Source organism: Micromys minutus (assembly GCF_963924665.1).
Source record: "Micromys minutus genome assembly, chromosome: 1".
NCBI classification, from domain to species: domain Eukaryota; kingdom Metazoa; phylum Chordata; class Mammalia; order Rodentia; family Muridae; genus Micromys; species Micromys minutus.
Window position 1 is genome coordinate 28094428 of NC_137969.1, and position 17756 is coordinate 28112183.

The 17756-nt window shown below is 40.8% G+C and overlaps 1 protein-coding gene across 2 annotated transcripts in view; it reads left to right on the forward strand.

The window, feature by feature from the left end:
- Positions 1 to 17756, forward strand: part of EIF4ENIF1 (eukaryotic translation initiation factor 4E nuclear import factor 1) — a 43173-nt gene that overhangs the window by 11215 nt on the left and 14202 nt on the right. Inside the window, exons 3-10 of one of the 2 annotated variants that reach the window (XM_080936220.1) lie at positions 1671 to 1744; positions 4230 to 4357; positions 8467 to 8753; positions 9316 to 9517; positions 11606 to 11781; positions 14286 to 14421; positions 14623 to 14802; positions 16455 to 16687. In XM_080936220.1, the coding sequence (XP_080792346.1) occupies positions 1671 to 1744; positions 4230 to 4357; positions 8467 to 8753; positions 9316 to 9517; positions 11606 to 11781; positions 14286 to 14421; positions 14623 to 14802; positions 16455 to 16687 (1416 nt within the window). The remainder of the gene's footprint in view (positions 1 to 1670; positions 1745 to 4229; positions 4358 to 8466; positions 8754 to 9315; positions 9518 to 11605; positions 11782 to 14285; positions 14422 to 14622; positions 14803 to 16454; positions 16688 to 17756) is intronic. The other variant, XM_080936221.1, reaches the window with a different exon arrangement.

Below are 17756 nucleotides of genomic sequence, written 5' to 3' on the forward strand. Positions count from 1 at the left end.
GGAGCAAAAGGTAGTGGATCTTTGTGAGTTGGAGGCCAGCTTGGTTTATTTTACATAATGAGTTTCAGGACAGCCAAAGCTACACAATAAAACATGTCTCAGAAAAGCAAACCAAAACAAAAAAAAATCAATAATTTATAGGTGGATCACACTCAAATGCCTGTGTGATAGAGGTATGATGACACCATGGTGGTTTGTTGTCATCTGCATGGTTAGTCAGGTTTTGAGACATCTCACTGTGTAAAATTCATGCTATTTTGTATTCATCCTACCTCTGCCTCCTGAGTGCTAGGATAGCAGGTATATGCTGTCATTCTCACCACATAGCCTGATTTTAAGACTACAGTGTTTGCTGGTCATAGGTCAATTTGCTGTCCCGAGAACATTTGGAGGCATCACACATAAGACACTTAATGAATTCATTTTGTGTGTGTGTGTGTGTGTGTGGTGTTGTTGTTGTTGTTGTTTTAATTCATTTATTTGACGTATGTGAGTACACTGGCTGTCTTCAGATACACCAGAAAAGGGCATTGGATCCCATTACAGATGGTTGTGAGCTACCGTGTGGTTGCTGAGAATTGAACTCGGGACCTCTGGAAGAGCAGCCAGTGCTCTTAATGGCTGAGCCATCTCTCCCGCCCTCATGGAGTTTCTTGTGTGCAATGATTACTGTGGGCTGGGAGAGCAAAGCTGCCTTTCATTTTTAGCCTGAGATTTAAGAAACATCATGCATTGTCTTTCAGAACTGAGAAGATGTCTTGCAGTGGTCACTTAGTAGTGGGGCATACAATATTCTGCAAAGCATTTGGAGAATTGTATTCATAAAAAAGTTAATAGCAATGTAATTTGTTTTCTATAAATGATTGTGTTCTAATGAGAAAGCGGTAATAAAGTTTGTGCCTAGTCATTTATATAAGCAGGTATGTATATTTATGGATACATATATGGATGGACATACTTTGTGATTCTGATGAAAGGACTTAACATTACAAGCAAATGAGGGAATAACCAGAACTTTCATTACCATTGCACACTTCAGGGAACTTCCAGAGTGAGTCAGGGTAGACACAAGATAAACCAGAAAGACAATGTTGCTCATTTATTTATTACTTTTGGACTTGGTCTCATCATGTAACCTAGGCTGGCCTGAAACGCCTCTTAGCCTCATGAGTGCTGGGTTCCAGATGTGTACTGTTATACCCTGTAGAAGACAGTGACTGTTTCACCAAAGCTCTGGACACATAGCCCACTTGAAGTTCCCACTAACAAAAATCTAGGACTGTTTGGGCACCAAAATATTTAAGGATATTCATGAATTAAGAACCCTTGAATTGGGTGTAGTGGTACATGTCTTTAATCCCAGTCATAAAGATAATCTTATTTGGGTGTCTTATAAATCCCCTGATCCAATTGTAGTCCTTTTGAAATTTTAAGTCCAAATTGTAAGAATCCTGTGAAAGCCACACCTGTGATCTCAGCACTCAGGAAGCAGAGGCTGAACATTATTAGTTCAAGGCCAGTCTTGAGAACTTGTCTCAATCTCCCTCTGCCCTCCCTCCCAAAAAGTTTTATATAAGTGTTTATAAAGTAGACATACAGAAGGGAAATAAACTGGAAGTATGTGGCCTGAGAAATGTAGTTCAAATTTTTCATGTGATTTCTCTTTTTAGGAGGAGCTCTTGGATATAAAAGAACGTCCATACTCCAAACAGAGGCCATCATGCCTCTCTGAAAAATATGACAGGTATGAATGTTACTGTTAAGAATTGGGACGAGATGGCTCAGTGGTTGAAAGCGCTGGCTGCTCTTCCAGAGGTCCTGAGTTCAGTTCCTAGTGACCACATACATGGTGGATCACAAGCATCTGTGGTGAGATCTGCTGCCCTCTTCTGGTGTGTCTGAGGACGGCTGTGGTGTACTCACATACGCAGGAATGAATAAACCTTAAAAAAACAACTGGGACAAGAGTGATGGCTCCACAGTTAAGCTTTTTCAGTGGATGAGGTTGAGTTCTTAGCACCCACACCAGGTGGATCACAGCCTGTCAACTCCAGCCTCAAGGGCATCTGACACCCCTGTCAGATGTGGACACCTGAGCTCATATGCATACATATAAAATAAAATGTAGAAAAAAAATCTAAGTAAATAAAAATGTACTTAAATGTAAAGAATTCCATTGTTGGAAAGTTAATGTTTTAGGAGTACTATGACTGAGGAAGGTTTTTCCAAGAGTAATTAGTATGGCAACCAGCTAACCAGTACTGAAACTAACTACAGAATGACCCAGTCACAGAGCAGATTAAACCCAAAAGTCTTCATGCCAGGGCTTCTTCCCCAGACCCTGTGGTTCTTGCTGTGATTTCACTTCTTTAAGATTGTGCTTCAGGGAGGTTGATGGAGGACTCTGAGCCCTTTATCATAGAGCTGTTCAGATTAGCCTTACTGTGTTTTAGGTTCCTTAAGAAAAAGCAAAGAAAGGGCTTTGGTTTGAAGAAGCTAGCTAAAAATGATCTGAAACTGTACAATAATTCTCTATTATATTTCTTAAGCTTACCTTAGTAATTTCTTTTTTGCTGTTGTGGGGTTTTTGTTTTTGAGACAAGATATTTTTACACAGCCCTGGCTGTCCTGGAATTTGATTTGTAAATCATATACTGGCCTTAAACTACATAGATTTGCTTGCCTCTGCCTCCCAAGTGCTGAGGAAAAAGGTATGGGCTATCATGCCTGGCAATCTTAGGTTCTTAAATATCATGTGGGCCTCTGTTTTTACTTATAAAGTATCATGTTTGATTTTCTTGGTTCATTGTGCCACAAACCCTCACCCTTAGTGCTGGGGGTGGAACCCAAGGCCTTACCTATGTTAGGTTAGTGTTTTTATCATTAAGCTACATCTTCTGTCTAGATAGATCTTTAAAACCTATATATAGGCTGTTGAGAAGGCCTGTTGAATCTAAAGACCCTAGAATAGAAGGTGCAGAGTATTTCCCTGTTGTGAGGGTTCGAGAACTGTTGACTTGTTTAAGCAGTGTTTATGGCTAAGGATGTAAAGCAGGTAGAGAGCCTGTGGGTCTAATCCCCAATAAACAGGGGAAAAAAAGAATTTTAAGAGCTGTCTTACTTAGGAAAAGCCAGCAATTACACATTGAAATTTTAATCCAATATGGTGCTGCATGCCTTTAATCCCAGCACTCAGTAGTTAGGGACAAAAGGATCAGTATAAATCTGAAGTCGGCCTGGTCTACATAGTAAGTTCCAGTCCCAACGGGCTATATAGTGAGACTACAAACCCAAACCAACAAAAAATTCTAGAAAAATAAACACTATACTTTCTAGGAGGTACTTCTGGTCAGAAAGTTAAAGCCGCCTTTGCAGAACTTGGGGAAGATCATTGTGTGTAAGTTACTGTAGTTCTTACAGAGCCTAGGGTATTTGGACTGACAATTTTATTTGTGTACAGACAATTTTATTGATATTAGGTTATCGGAAACAAACTATACTCAAGTAATAACTGTTTCTGCTTTTATCTTGAATTATTTTGAAGCAGCCATGAAGGTTATCATGTAACCTAAATTAATTTAGAAATTAGGGCCTATTAGAATTAATCTTTACCCCCCACACACACCAAGGACTCGGGGACACAGAAAGTCGAGTTGAGCTGCCCTGTGTTGGCTGTGGGAGGTTACTGGCATTCCCATTTGTTCCAGAACCTTCCATCATGCAGTGAGGGAGGCTTTGGGTAATGCTACCTTTACCTGAGCCTACATGGAGGGAGGTCACCCTTCTTCTGGACCTGGACTGCAAGGGTCCTGGGCCAGCTCCCCCTCCCAGGTATTTCCATTTGCCCCTTCTCTTTGGCCACAGAAATTAGATGCCTTAGTTGCAGGGTGTGGGTTGGGGGCTGGGGCCCCATTCTTTCTGTGTCTTTTGGATGGATCTTGCTTTAATTCCATAAACAACTAGAGGTTTGTCTTGGTGTCCTCCCCCTCACCCCCAACTTCAGGTTCTGATTGATAACTGGGACTTGGGTCTAACCATTGAAGGGTAATGTCTGCAGGGCAGGCAGGACTAGGGTCCTAAGGGATTTATTTGTTTTTTCTGTAGGGGGCACCTCTCCTCCATTCCGCCTGGTCTTTCACCCATGTATTTAATTAAAGAAGCACTTTTTGAAAACCTGCAAAAAAAAAAAAATCTTCAAATCCTAACTAATGTTCTCCTCTAACCTATAGTGATGGTGTCTGGGACCCTGAGAAGTGGCATGCCTCTCTTTACCCAGCTTCAGGGCGGAGCTCGCCCGTGGAAAGTCTAAAGAAAGAGCCAGAATCAGATCGACCTTCTCTGGTGCGAAGAATAGCAGGTAAATTTATTAGGGATAGTGTGATTTGGGCAATGTGCTCCTGGCTGTTGGTTTCTTTCTTAGCCCCTAAAGTTTTACTTATATAAATGTTATCAGAAAACTCATTTACCAGTTGTATTTTTCTTAATGAGCAGAGTTAAATCATAGTAATGGTCTTCCTGTAACAGTGGCAAGTTAGGCTATGTGCTTTTGAATTATAAAGTTCATTGTCTTTGCTGGGGTGATGCGTACAGGACTTATATGGCCTTGGTGCCTGCCTGTGAGGGATTGTCTTCATTAGGTTAACTGATTGATATGAGAAAACCTGTCTTAACTGTGGGTAGGACTGTTCTCTGGGGATTTATATTAAATGGAGAAACTGAGCACAAGTTTATCCATGTCTGCTTCCTGATTATGCATTAAATGTGAGTTGTTTGGAGCTGTTGCTGCCTTGACATTTTTACTGTTATGGACCATATCCTTGAAATATGAGCCAGAATAAGTCCCTTTTCCCTTAAGATGTTCAGTACCTTTTATCACAGCATCAGGAAAGGAAACTAAGACAGCTGGGGATATAGTGCAAATGGTAGTGTGCTTGTCTCCTGTCTTAGTTATGGTTTTACTGCTGTGAACAGACACCATGACCATGGCAACTCTTGTAAGGACAGCGTTTAATTGGGGCTGGCTTATAGGCTCAGAGGTTCAGTCCATTATCATCAAGGCAGGGGCATGACAGTTTCCAGGCAAGGATGGTACAGGAAGAACTGAGAAGTCCATGAGAAGACTGGTTCCCATGTGGTTAGGAGGAGGGTCTTAAAGCCACACACACCCAGTGACATACTTCCTCCAACAAGGCCCCAGGTTCAAATAGTGCCACTCCCTGGGCTTAGCATATTCAAAGTACCACATCTACTGTGCAAACATGAAGCCCTAGGTTTAATTTCTAGCACTGAATAAATTGGGCATGATAGTTCAAGCTTCTAATCTGAGTACCCAGGAGGTCAAAGCAGGAGAATCAGAAGGTTTGAACTCATCTTCAGTTATATATAGTGAGTTAGAGACTGGTCTAAATGAGACCCTGTTTTACCTTCTGGCAAGAGCTGTTTGTTGAGAGCTAGTCATTCATGTCTTTAATCCAAGCACTCAGGAGGTAGAAAGCAGGCAGATCTCTGTGACTTTGAATGGTAAGACACTGAAAAATAACTAAAAGAAGACAAAAGGCTGTTTCTTGTTAAAAGAGCCTAAAGCAGGGCTTTGTTTTTTTTTTGTTTTTTGTTTTTTTTTGTTTTTTTTTTTGTTTTTTTGTTTTTTTTGTTTTGTTTTGTTTTGTTTTTTTAACTTGGGTTCTACTTCAGGTTAGTTTTTCTGTTTGTGACATACTTTTCTTTTTTAAATATATATTCCTTTACATACCATATACATACATATCACAGCTCCTCTCCTTTCTCTCTTCCCAGTCCTATACTTACAAATCTATCCTCCATTGTCCCTACTTCTCAGAGAAGTGGAGCTCCCCTTGGGTACCAACCCATCCTGGGACATCTAATCCCAGTAGGACTAGGCACATCCTTTCCCACTGAGACCCAACCAAGGAGTCCAGGTAGGGGATCCTATGGCAGGGAACAGAGATGGAGACAGTCCCTAGTTCACTTGTTAGGGACCAAGCTCTACATTTCTTAAAAATGTGTAGAGGTCCAGGTCCAGCTCTTGCATGGTCTTAGGTTAGCGGACTCTGTGGGTCTTCTTATTGTGACATGCTTTTCTTACCTTGATTGAAATTGAATTTACATATACAACCCTTACGTACAAACACACCTTTGATGTTCTGATATGCATATCTGTATGAATCCATTACTACACTCAAAATAATAGGCATTCTTGTTCTATAAGTGCTGTAGTGTTTCAGTGTCTCCTTTTTACCCCTTCTCATACCTCCAAGAAATAAACTGCCCTTCTAGATGAGTTTATACTCCTAAAATTGTATGTGACTGGAATTGTCTCCATACATTTTCTGGAAACTCTCTAGCCCAGGCTGGACTCAAACGTTTATCCCTATGGGTCAGTCTCTCATGAACAATTGCTGCCTTTATCATGTTGTTGAATTTGTAGTTCATTTCTTTTTATCGTTCATTAATATTTTATTGTATAAATTCATCATTATATTCATTTATCTGTGAATAGTAATTTGAGTTGTTTCTAACCAACTTAGAAGTTGCTGTGAATTATTTGTCAGTATGAGCATGGATATAGGAATATTGACCTTGTGAGTGAATACTTAGAAGTATTATGAAGAGTACATAAATACAATGTTTTAAGAAACCACCCCAGGGCTGGAGAGGTGCAATGGCTGCTCTTCCAGAGGTTCTGAGTTCAAGTCCCAGCAATCTTTGAGCTTCTTATTTTTAAGATGGCTAGATATTTTATATTCCTGTTGGCAGTATTTTCAGGTTCTACTTGGTCCATATCTTGGTAGCACTTGGAATCGTTAGTCTTCTTAATTATAGACACCTAGTGGTACATAGTGCTGTCACATTATATTGTGCCATCCACATATCTTTGCTGAGGTGTCTGTTCAATCATTTATCCTTTTTTGTTGTTTGAGTTTTTTAAGACAGGTCTTACAGTGTGCTCAGATTGACCTCAAACTCAGCAGTCCCTGCCTTAGCCTACCAAGTACTGGCTTTATAGGCATTTTACACTGCTCAGCTCACTTTTCGTTTTTTACATTTTATTTTAAATTTATTTAAGGAGCTGAGCAGTGGTGGTACACACCTTTAATCCCAACTCTTGGGAGGCAGAGCCAGCCTGATCTGCAGAGGGAATTCTAGGACAACCAGGACTACACAGAAAAACCCTATCTCAAAAAGAAAGATGAAAGGATTTCATGTGCATGGTGTTTTGTCTGTATGCGCATTGGCATAGCAGAAGAGGGCATTGGATCCTATGGACTACAGTTACAGATGTTTGTAGGCTACTACATGGTTATGTGGTGCTGGGAATTGAACTCAGGACCTCTGGAAAAAAGGATTAACTAACCACTGAGCAACCTCTCCAGCCATTGGTTCATTTTTAATTAGTTAGGTTTTTTGTTTGTTTGTTTGTTTTTGGCTTTTGTTATTTTGTTACCAAACCCAGGGACTTCTAGGCAAGTACTTTACCACTGAGCTTAGTCCCCAACCCAGTTTTTAATTATTTTATGATTTATTTTATTTTATGTACTTTGGAATTCTGCTTGCATGTATGCCTGTGTGAGCATGTTGGATCCTCTGAAACTGAAATTAAAGACAGTGAGCTGCTATGTGGGTGCTAGGAATTGAACCTGGGTCCTTTGGAAGATCAGCCAATGCTCTTAACCAATAAGTTATCTCTCCAACCCCCTATTACTGAGTTTCTATACACTGTGGTTTTGTGTTTCTTTGAGAAATGCGCTTTGAAATGTTTTCTCCCAGTCTTGAATTTCTAAGTAGTGTCTTGAAAGAACAGTTTTAAATTTGAAACAGGATGGAGAGATTGCTCAGTGGTTAAGAGCCCTGACTGCTCTTCCAAAGGTCATGAGTTCAAATCCCAGCAACCACATGGTGGCTCACAACCATCTGTAATGGGATCAGATGCCTTCTTCTGGTGTGTCTGAAAACAGCTATAGTGTACTCAAATAAATAAATCTTTAAAATTTTTATTATGAAGCAAACTTTCCTTACCAGGCTTCTTTAATGGATAACATTCTTGTTGCTGTGCCTCAAGAATACTTTGCAAAAAATAGATTAATCAAATTTATAATGTAAAAAATAAGATTAATCACTGAAAGTCATTTATTATGAAATACATTTGTTTCTCCGAAGAAAAATATTTTAAACTTTAATGTAAAAAATAATTATAAAGAGCTATCTCATTGGTAAAGGCACTTGTTGCTAAGACTGACGACCTGTGTTTAGTCTTCCAAGATGGATGTTGTGGAAGGAAAGAGCCTGTACACACAGGTATCCTCCACACAGGGGCCATAGAATATATACACTATGATAAGGTTTTTTTACCCTGAGTCTTTTGATAAGCCCAGTTGCCAGCCAAAGACATAGCATCTAAGATGTTGGTTTACTTATTTATTTACCTTTCTCTTTCTGGCATCTTTTCAGATCCACGAGAGCGAGTGAAAGAGGATGACTTGGATGTTGTTCTCAGCCCACAGAGACGAAGCTTTGGAGGTGGCTGCCATGTGACAGCTGCTGTTAGTTCCCGACACTCTGGCAGTCCATTGGAGAAAGACAGTGATGGGCTTCGCCTGCTTGGTGGACGAAGGATTGGCAGTGGAAGGATAATTTCTGCTCGGGCCTTTGAGAAGGATCACCGTCTTAGTGATAAGGACCTGCGGGACTTGAGAGACCGAGACAGGGAGAGGGACTACAAGGACAAGCGTTTCAGGGTTTGTCCTCTAACCCCCTTGGTTCTCAAGTACTTGGATTTCTTTTAAAAGATTTATTATTTAGTATATATACAATATTCTGTCTGCCTGAAGAGGGCTTCAGATCTTATTACAGATGGTTGTGAGCCACCATGTGGTTGCTGGGACTTGAACTCAGGACCTGGAAGATCAGCCAGTACTCCTTACCTCTGAGCCATCTCTCTAGTCCCAATTACTTGGAAATTTGATGCTCACCTCCTTTGTACTGCATTTCTCTATTGTTGCTCTCATGATGGTACAGAATCAAATACGGGGTCACACACTTGTCAGTCGGTGCCCTAGCCTAGTCTGCATGGCATCCTTCTAACTCACTCCCACCCCAACCCTCAGTTAACTTTGAGAAGCTGGGAATTACAGACCACTCACAGTAAACAAGGAGAACTCAGATGGCAGTGCAAGAATGGTGGTGCCCTCAGATTCACAGCACAGCCATTTCAGCTTCTGTCATTAATTCACTAAGACTGGTTACAGTGCTCACATTAGAACTTTACAGTTGTTCACTTTAGCTTTTTTACTTTTTCAGAGGGAGTTTGGAGATAGTAAACGTGTCTTTGGTGAGCGTAGAAGAAACGATTCATACACTGAGGAAGAACCAGAATGGTTTTCAGCTGGACCCACCAGTCAGTCTGAAACCATAGAGCTGACTGGCTTTGATGATAAGATTCTAGAGGAGGATCACAAAGGGAGAAAAAGAACAAGGCGGCGGACTGCCTCTGTGAAGGAAGGTCAGTACCAATTTTGAACTTGTTTTGAAATAATGACATGATGATTACTTTAATTGCAGTTAGTGATGGTGTCAGTTTGTAAATGGTAAGTCTGGTGTTGTTGTTTTTGTTTTTGTATAAAATAAGAGCTTATTTAGGGCATGTGCGGGGGAGTTGAGAGAAAGGCAGAAGGAGGAGGAGTAGAGGCTGACCATGAGCATGTGGAGATGGGGGGAAGAGGAGAGGGAGAGAGAGGGAACAGAACAAGAGGAGAGACAGCAAGACAAGAGAGCACGAGAGAGCAAATGTTAAGATTTTAGTGTCCTGACTTTATTTTACTTTTTGGATCTATTTGTAAAGACATTGCCTGCCAAATCTTTAGATATACTCATATCATGATTAAGAAATGTAAGAACTCAGACTTGGGGTTTGGAGAGATGTCTCAGTGGTTAAGAGCACTGACTGTTCTTCCAGAGGTCCTGAGTTCAGTTCCCAGCAACCACATGGTGGCTCACAACCATCCATAATAAATAAATCTTTTTTGACTCAGACTTGAGGCTGGAGAGATGGTTCAGTGGTTAAGATCACAGGCTGCTCTTCTAGAGGTCCTGAGTTTAATTTCTAGCACCCACATGATAACTGTAACTCTAGTTCCAAGGGATCCAACACCCACATATAGACATACACGTAGGTAAAGCACCAATGTACGTACATAAAATAAAAATAAATTTTACAAAAGAAAAAACTTAGGATCTACTGGGTACTTATTTTCAGTATAGTCGAAAAAAATATGTATGTTTTGGCAAATATTAGGTAATGGGAAAGCTCTTAACTAGAGCTTTAGTATCAATTCCAAAGTGTCAACTTTCAAAGATGTTAAAACAAACTTGGAAATAAGCTAATGAAATATATTTAAAAGTGAGGATAAAGGAGACATTGTAGTTCTTTTCTGTTTTCTTTGATATTTGCCTGTTTTTGTATATTTTAAGTGTGGTAGGCTTTTAAATTTATGTGGGCACATAATCTTCTGCTTCCAGGAATGCATAGGTAACTTGGGAGAGTGGATTTGTTGTTGTTGTTGTTTGAGACAGGGTTTCTCTGTAGCCTGGGCTGTCCTGAAACTAGTTCTGTAGACTAGGTTGGCCTCAGCCTTAGAGATCTACCTGCCTCTGCCACCTAAGTGCTTGGATTAAAAGTGGGTGTCAACACCACCCAGCTGGGAGATTCTGCTCAACTGCGTGTGTGTGTGTGTGTGTGTGTGTGTGTGTGTGTGCTCGCGCGCGCACTCGCATGCAAATGTGCTCAAGCACTTCAGTTTTTGTTTTTGTTTTATTTTTTTCTCTTTATGTCATATTTTTCCTAAAACTAAAGGAAGTGGACATTACTGAATTTCAGATATTCCTGGCCTTGAAGAGTAAGACAGAGCTGATTAGAGCAGGTTATCAGCCTGTGTCTCACTAGAGAATTGCTGTAATAAATACCAGTGTTTTATAAAGGGCAGCAATTAATATACTGAGGAGATCAGTGTACTTAATAAAGATTTTTTTTAAGGTAGGGTACAGTCAAACTTTACATTGGTAGTGGACTATAGCCAACCTTATAGACAAGTAAAAATTGCCCATGTACATTGATACCAGATACATGCAAATAAACACATTGCCAAATAATTTAGCTTCAGAGGCTTAAATTCAGTTCTTAGTACTTACATCAAGCAGCTCAAAAACACATGTATATATTACTAACTCTCCAAGAGGGAGCCAACGCCCTCTTCTCTGGCCTTCTAGATAACTGTACACATAATGCCATACAACACACACACACACAAGCTATCTCCTTTTTTCTTTCTTTAAAGAAGACCCACTGTACTATAGAAAACTTGGGTCCACGGTCCTTTTCCTGCTCTGTTAATGTTCTGCGTAGTTAGCAAGGATTTTTTCTCTTCCACTTCCCAGAGAAGAGGTACTACATGAGGAAGTGCAGTACCTACGCATGAAGTCTGTTTACAGTCATGTATGACTTCTGCGTGTATATTAATGAATGGCTACAGGCACAGAGTAAGACTAGACTGTGTACTTGAACAGGTGGTTTCTGTCTTGGTTTTGTTTTTAGGCATAGTGGAGTGCAATGGAGGGGTCGCTGAAGAGGATGAGGTGGAAGTCATTCTGGCCCAGGAGCCCTCTGCTGATCAGGAAGTTCCAAGGGATGTCATCCTACCTGAGCAGTCCCCAGGAGAATTTGACTTTAATGAATTCTTTAACCTTGATAAGGTGCCATGCTTGGCTTCGGTGAGTGTAACAACACATTTGCAAACATGGATTGAGGGGTTAGAGGATGGCTCAGTGGATAAAACCTTTGCTGTGCAAGTGTGAAGACTGAATGAATTTAGATCTCTAGAACTCAAAGTAATTCTTGTTAATTTGTGGGCTCAAATAAGAGACCCTGGCTCTAAAGCTGAAAGTGAATAAGATGCCTAGCACCAACCTATTACCTCTACTTACATACAACATATGCACCCAAACACATGTGCATACACATGATGCACATGCATGTACAAAAAATAAAAATAAGCATGTATGGAATCTGGATGTGGAGGTATGCACCTATAATCTTAGTATTTGAGCTGCTGAGACAAGAGGAGTGTGTATCTTGAGTTAGCAGGAGCTATGGTCATTTCAGGGTCTGCCTGGCAGCGAGTAAAGCCCATCTCAAAAAACTTTTTTAAATTTAAAAAGGATGAAACAGCTAATTATGGTTAAATTTGACCTAGCATTTCTCTTCCCAGGGATGGGTATCTTTTGTTTGAGATAGCCTAGAACTCAGAAAATAACAGCCTCTACCACCACTCCCCGAATACATATGTTTACTTTTTTTTTTAATAAAAAATTCTCTACAACTAAAGCATGACATCTCCCACTCTTCCATCAGTTGATGGCTGAAAAGGACATAGCAAAGATATCCTGATTCTGAAATCAGAGTTGTGTCCATTTCCTGTGCAGAAAACGTGTTCTTTTGTCAGAGACCCTTCTTGCTCCTTTGTTGAAAATGACCAAACTTGCCAGGTGTGATGGTGCACGCCTGTAGTCTCAACACTTGGAAGGCAGGGGCAGACATATTTCTGTGAGTTTGAGGCCAGCCTGATCTACAGAATTGAATTCCAGGTCAGCTAAGACTACACAGAGCAACCCTATATTAAAATAAACAAATAAATAAATAAGAAAGAAAAAAGAAAAACCAAAGTCTTCCATATTCTTACTAGGATAGCCCATTAAGCCCCATTTAAAGTCTTCCACAGCTTTCTAAATCCAAAGTCCCAAAATCCACATTCTTCCAAACAAAATCATGGTCAGGCCTATCACAGCAATACCCCAGTTCCTGGAACCAACTTCTGTCTTAGTCAGGGTTTTATTACTGTGAACAGACACCATGACCAAGGCAAGTCTTGTAAATAAAAACATTTAATTGAGGCTGGCTTACAGGTTCAGGAGGTTCAGTCCAGTATCAAGGCAGAAGCATGGCGGCATCCAGGTAGGCATGGTGCAGGAGGAGCTGAGAGTTCTACATCTTCATCCAAAGGAAGCCAGGAACAGACTGAGCATCCTCAGGCAGCTAGGAGGACTGTCTCCAAGCCCATCCCCAGAGTGACACACTTCCTCCAACAAGGCCACACCTTCTACTAGTGCCACTCCCTGGGCCAAGCATATGCAAACCATCACATAAGTAATAAAATTTAAAGTTTAATTCACAAAATTTTAAAAAGAAAACAAAGTCTGTAACAGCAAAACATGGAAACTTTCTCATTGGGCAGTGGTATTGCATGTCTTTGATCCCCAGTTCTTGGGAGGCAGAAGCATGTAGGTCAATTTAACTATCCTGGTCTACTTAGTCAGGGCTCCACAGACAAACACTGTCTCAGGGGGGAAAATTACTTTCTCAATACTTACTTTATTATCTTGAGAAAATGCCCGGATACTTTTTATTTATTTCTTTTGTGTCTTCTGACTTCTCCTATTTAGTAAGATTATGTTACATAGTTTAAAATGCAAAGCCATTATTTTTTATTTGTAAATTAAAACATCAGGCTTGTACCACAGGTCCCTTTACCTGCCGAGCCATGCCATGGCCCCAAAAGGTTTACATTTTTAAACATTGGAACCGTAATTACGTCTTTTGGTTGGTTTGGTTTGGTTTTTTATAACCCATTTATCCCACAGGTTGTATTTTGCCTGTACTCATTTGTTCCACTAATAAGTGTCATTTCTGGTACTTTTACATCTACTATCTGTGCTTTGACTGGAGTTGTTCTCTATGTTCTTCCTTTTGACGCTTGGTTTTTGAGACAGGGTCAGTGTGTGGTCCAAGCTGTCCCTACCTCCCAAGTGCTGAGGTTACGTGTATGACACCACCTTTAGCCAGAATGATAATTTCTTTCACACTAATTTTTATCTTTTGGCTTCTCGAGGTTGTCAAGATTGAATTACATGATATTTCTTTTAGTCCTGAGAACACCACGTTGGAACCAGTGGTTTCATTCAAGCATTCCTTCTTAAGTAAAGCCATCAGCATCGTTCTGTAGTTTTGAAGATAGCTTTCTAATGGGGTGAATGGTAGAGAGCTGCAGCACTACAATGAAGGCTGTATGTGCTGAGGAGGTTTGGAAAAGGAAGACACAGACTTAATTCCTAAGTTCTGAAAGTGGTTTTAGGTCAGCAGTGTCAGAGGAAGTTTGAGTCGAGCTTAAAATTTAACCTTCATGACTTTTTCACTGTAGCCCCTTTGTCTTTCTTATCAGATGATAGAAGACGTTCTGGGAGAAGGATCAGTCTCTGCCAGCCGCTTCAGTAGATGGTTCTCTAACCCAAGCCGGTCAGGGAGCAGATCCAGCAGTCTTGGATCTACACCGCATGAAGAACTTGAAAGACTGGCAGGTAAGATGACTTCACATTCTAGCCTTGTATGTCAAGTGGGCCTCCCCTACCATGCTTCATTTTTGTCTTCATTAGTCAGTGGTCTACTAGGGTTAACAAAGTTTTAAATAATGAAAAGCCTTTCGTTTCCATTTTTATGCTATGGAAGGGATGTTAATTCTCAATGGGACCAACTGTGACTACATTTATTTACAAAATCAGGTTTGGAGCAAGCGGTCCTTTCTCCTGGACAGAACTCGGGGAATTATTTTGCTCCTATACCATCAGAGGACCATGCTGAAAATAAAGTGGACATTTTAGAAATGCTACAGAAAGCCAAAGTGGACTTAAAACCTCTTCTTTCTAGCCTTTCTGCAAATAAAGAAAAACTTAAGGAGAGCTGTAAGTATTTGTTGAGAATCTGCTTTAGGTATTTAAATTCACATGTTCTTAAATGTTCTAAGGAAGGAATAGTTTTAATGTGCACATCTCATCAAGTCAGGTGCATGCCAGGAATTTAGTGTGTTTCCAAAAGACCCAAGCACAGTGCCACACAGCCTTGAATCTTTTAAGCTCTGGCTGGCCTAGAACTTGCTGTGTAGGTCAGGTTGACCTTAAAACTAAGAGAACCTCTGGCCTGCTTCCAAAATGCTGGTTTCAAAGATGTACACTACACCTGTCCTCTCTGCTTTTTCCTTATGGCCCAGTTGAAGCAGCAATGAGTGTTTCTGTCCTCCCAAGCATAGCTTGCCTGCTACTCACAACACTGCCTCCATTTACCGTGTTCTCACTTAGGCAACAAGTTAGTGCCTTGAGACCACACAGGACAGACAGCCTTGTTGCTGTTGGATTCTTGTCCCTGGTTGTAAAGTGAGGAGAGATTTATTATAACTTATCTTTTTGTGTTACACACAGGATCAAGTTTTTTGCGACTGTCGCTGTGTAGTTGTGGTTATCCTGGAACTCACTATGTAGAGATCTTCCCAAGGTTTTAAATCTCATACTCTATAGTTCTGCCATCCCTAGCATCTAAATATTTTTGGTGTAGCTTATTCCATTTCTCCCCCCCCCCCTTTTTCTTTTACTACTTATTTATGTGAAGGTATATTGTAGAAACTTATTTATTCCTAACCTGCCTTTGACCCTTTAGTTCCTGGATAAAAGACACACACAGCCTTTATATTTACAATAAACCTTAAACAAGCTCAGTACAAGAGCTGGGCAGCTACCTAGCTCCATGATGTTAGAATCTACTTTCCTATTGATAACCCTGAGTTTTTACTTACTTCTTACTACTATGTTTCATCTCCCTGCCCTCGGGGCCATGTTTTTTTTAATGGCTCACCTAAACCTATGGTGGTTTCTTCCTCCTGCATCTTCTTCCTAACCTCATTGAAGCCCAGTAAACCCAAACTCCATCTATGTCTCTCTGCTCAGCTATTGGCTGTTGGCACCTTTATTTACCAATCAGAAATAATTTGGGTGCAAAGTCTACATCTCTGCGAGAGCCAGGTCCTGGGAGGCCCATACTTAGCATTACAATAGATAACAAAAGACCAGACAAATGAAAGTGAGACTCTGTATGTGCCCAAGGTGGTGAGAGAGAGATACAGATTCTCTGAAACTAGAGTTACGGCAGTTGGGAGCTTGTGAGCACTCTGGTATGGCTGCTGGGAATTGAACTCAGGTCCTCTATAAGAACAATGTGGGTACTTCTTAATCACTGATCATTTCTTCAGGCAGGTTTCACTCTCTCCTACCACCAGCCACCTTTTTGGTTTTGAGACTGGGTCTATTTAGTCATGGCTGTCCTGGAATTCACTGTGTATGGCTGGTCTGTGCCTCCTGTGTGCTGGGATTAAAGGTGTGCACCACAGTGCTCAACGATCTCTTTCAGTGTATTCTTAATGAACAGATTTTAAGTGTTCAGTCTATTTTAGTGTCAGCCTTTTGGACAGCCTCACTTCAGTTACAAAATAGTTGTCATTGGCAGCCAATGAATTTTTCCTAAACACCCTTTGCTTGGTATAACAAGAACTTTCTCAACTTCTCAGCACATTCAGGGGTTGTACTATCAGTAGAAGAGGTAGAAGCTGGGCTGAAGGGCTTGAAGGTGGACCAGCAAATGAAGAATTCAACTCCCTTCATGGCAGAGCATTTAGAGGAGACTCTGAGTGCTGTGACTAGCAGTCGACACCTGAAAAAAGATGGTGATATGACTGCATTCAACAAACTAGTGAGCACCATGAAGGCAAGTGGGACTTTGCCTACCCAGCCCAAAGTCAGTGTAAGTATTTAGTACAACCTCACCCAGCCTCTTGCCCTGTTTCTGTTATCACCTCCCACTTAATAAGTGGGTTTGATGAAGGTATTCTAAGTAGTTTGCAAATTTCTTTAGAAGTTAGTTGTTTGGTCTTTGGTGTTTGTTCCTTAATTATGGATATTGATTTGTTATTATTAGAAAAGGCATATCTGGTGTTTGGGACAATATAGGATGATTGAATAATTCAATCTGTTGTATCAGTTAACGAAGTAACTTTATGAAGTTCGTTCCTAGGAAAGGAAAGGAATTGAGGTGTGGATTTTTAGCCCTGTTTGGAGAAAAACATACCTAGTATGTGGGGTTATTGGTGCAAAAAGGAGAAAAACAGAAGTTGACCCCTGTGCTGAACTGAGCATAGTGATGTGTGCCTGTAACCCTAGTGTCTGAGAGGATCAGGTAGGGCCATCTAATACCTGGTGGTTTTGTTTTGTTTTTGTTATCCCCCTCCCCCAGATAGTTTCTCTGTGTAGCTCTGGGTATCCTGGAACTCACTGTAAACAAGGCTGGCAACAGACTCAGGTCTCCCAGCTTCTGCCTTCCAAGTGTTGAAAATAAAGATGAATCACCACTGCCTAGCTATAGACAATGTTATAAGATTTGTTTTATTTCATTTGTATGAGCATTTTATGTGTGCACTACTTGCATGTCTGGTGCACACAGGCTAGAAAAGGACATCTAGTCCCCTGCAACTGGAGTTTCAGATAGTTCTGAGTCACCATGTGCATGCTAGGAAATGAATATAGGTCCTCTGGAAGAGCAGACAGTGTGCTAACCACTGAGCAGCCTTACCTGCCTCTTACAGTAAAGTATTCTCACACTGTTCTCTTGATTAGACAGTCATGCTGATTAATTAAAATTCCAAAGGTGGAGCTGAGCATGATGGTGAAGACTGGTAGTTCCATCACTACTTGCAAAGTGGAGGCAAGAAAACTACAAATTCAAAGGGTAGCCTGGTCTAGGACTGCCCCCCATCCCCGGTCTAGAAAGACAGCACTGCCCCCCCATCTCAATACATATCAAAGATGTGGAGGGA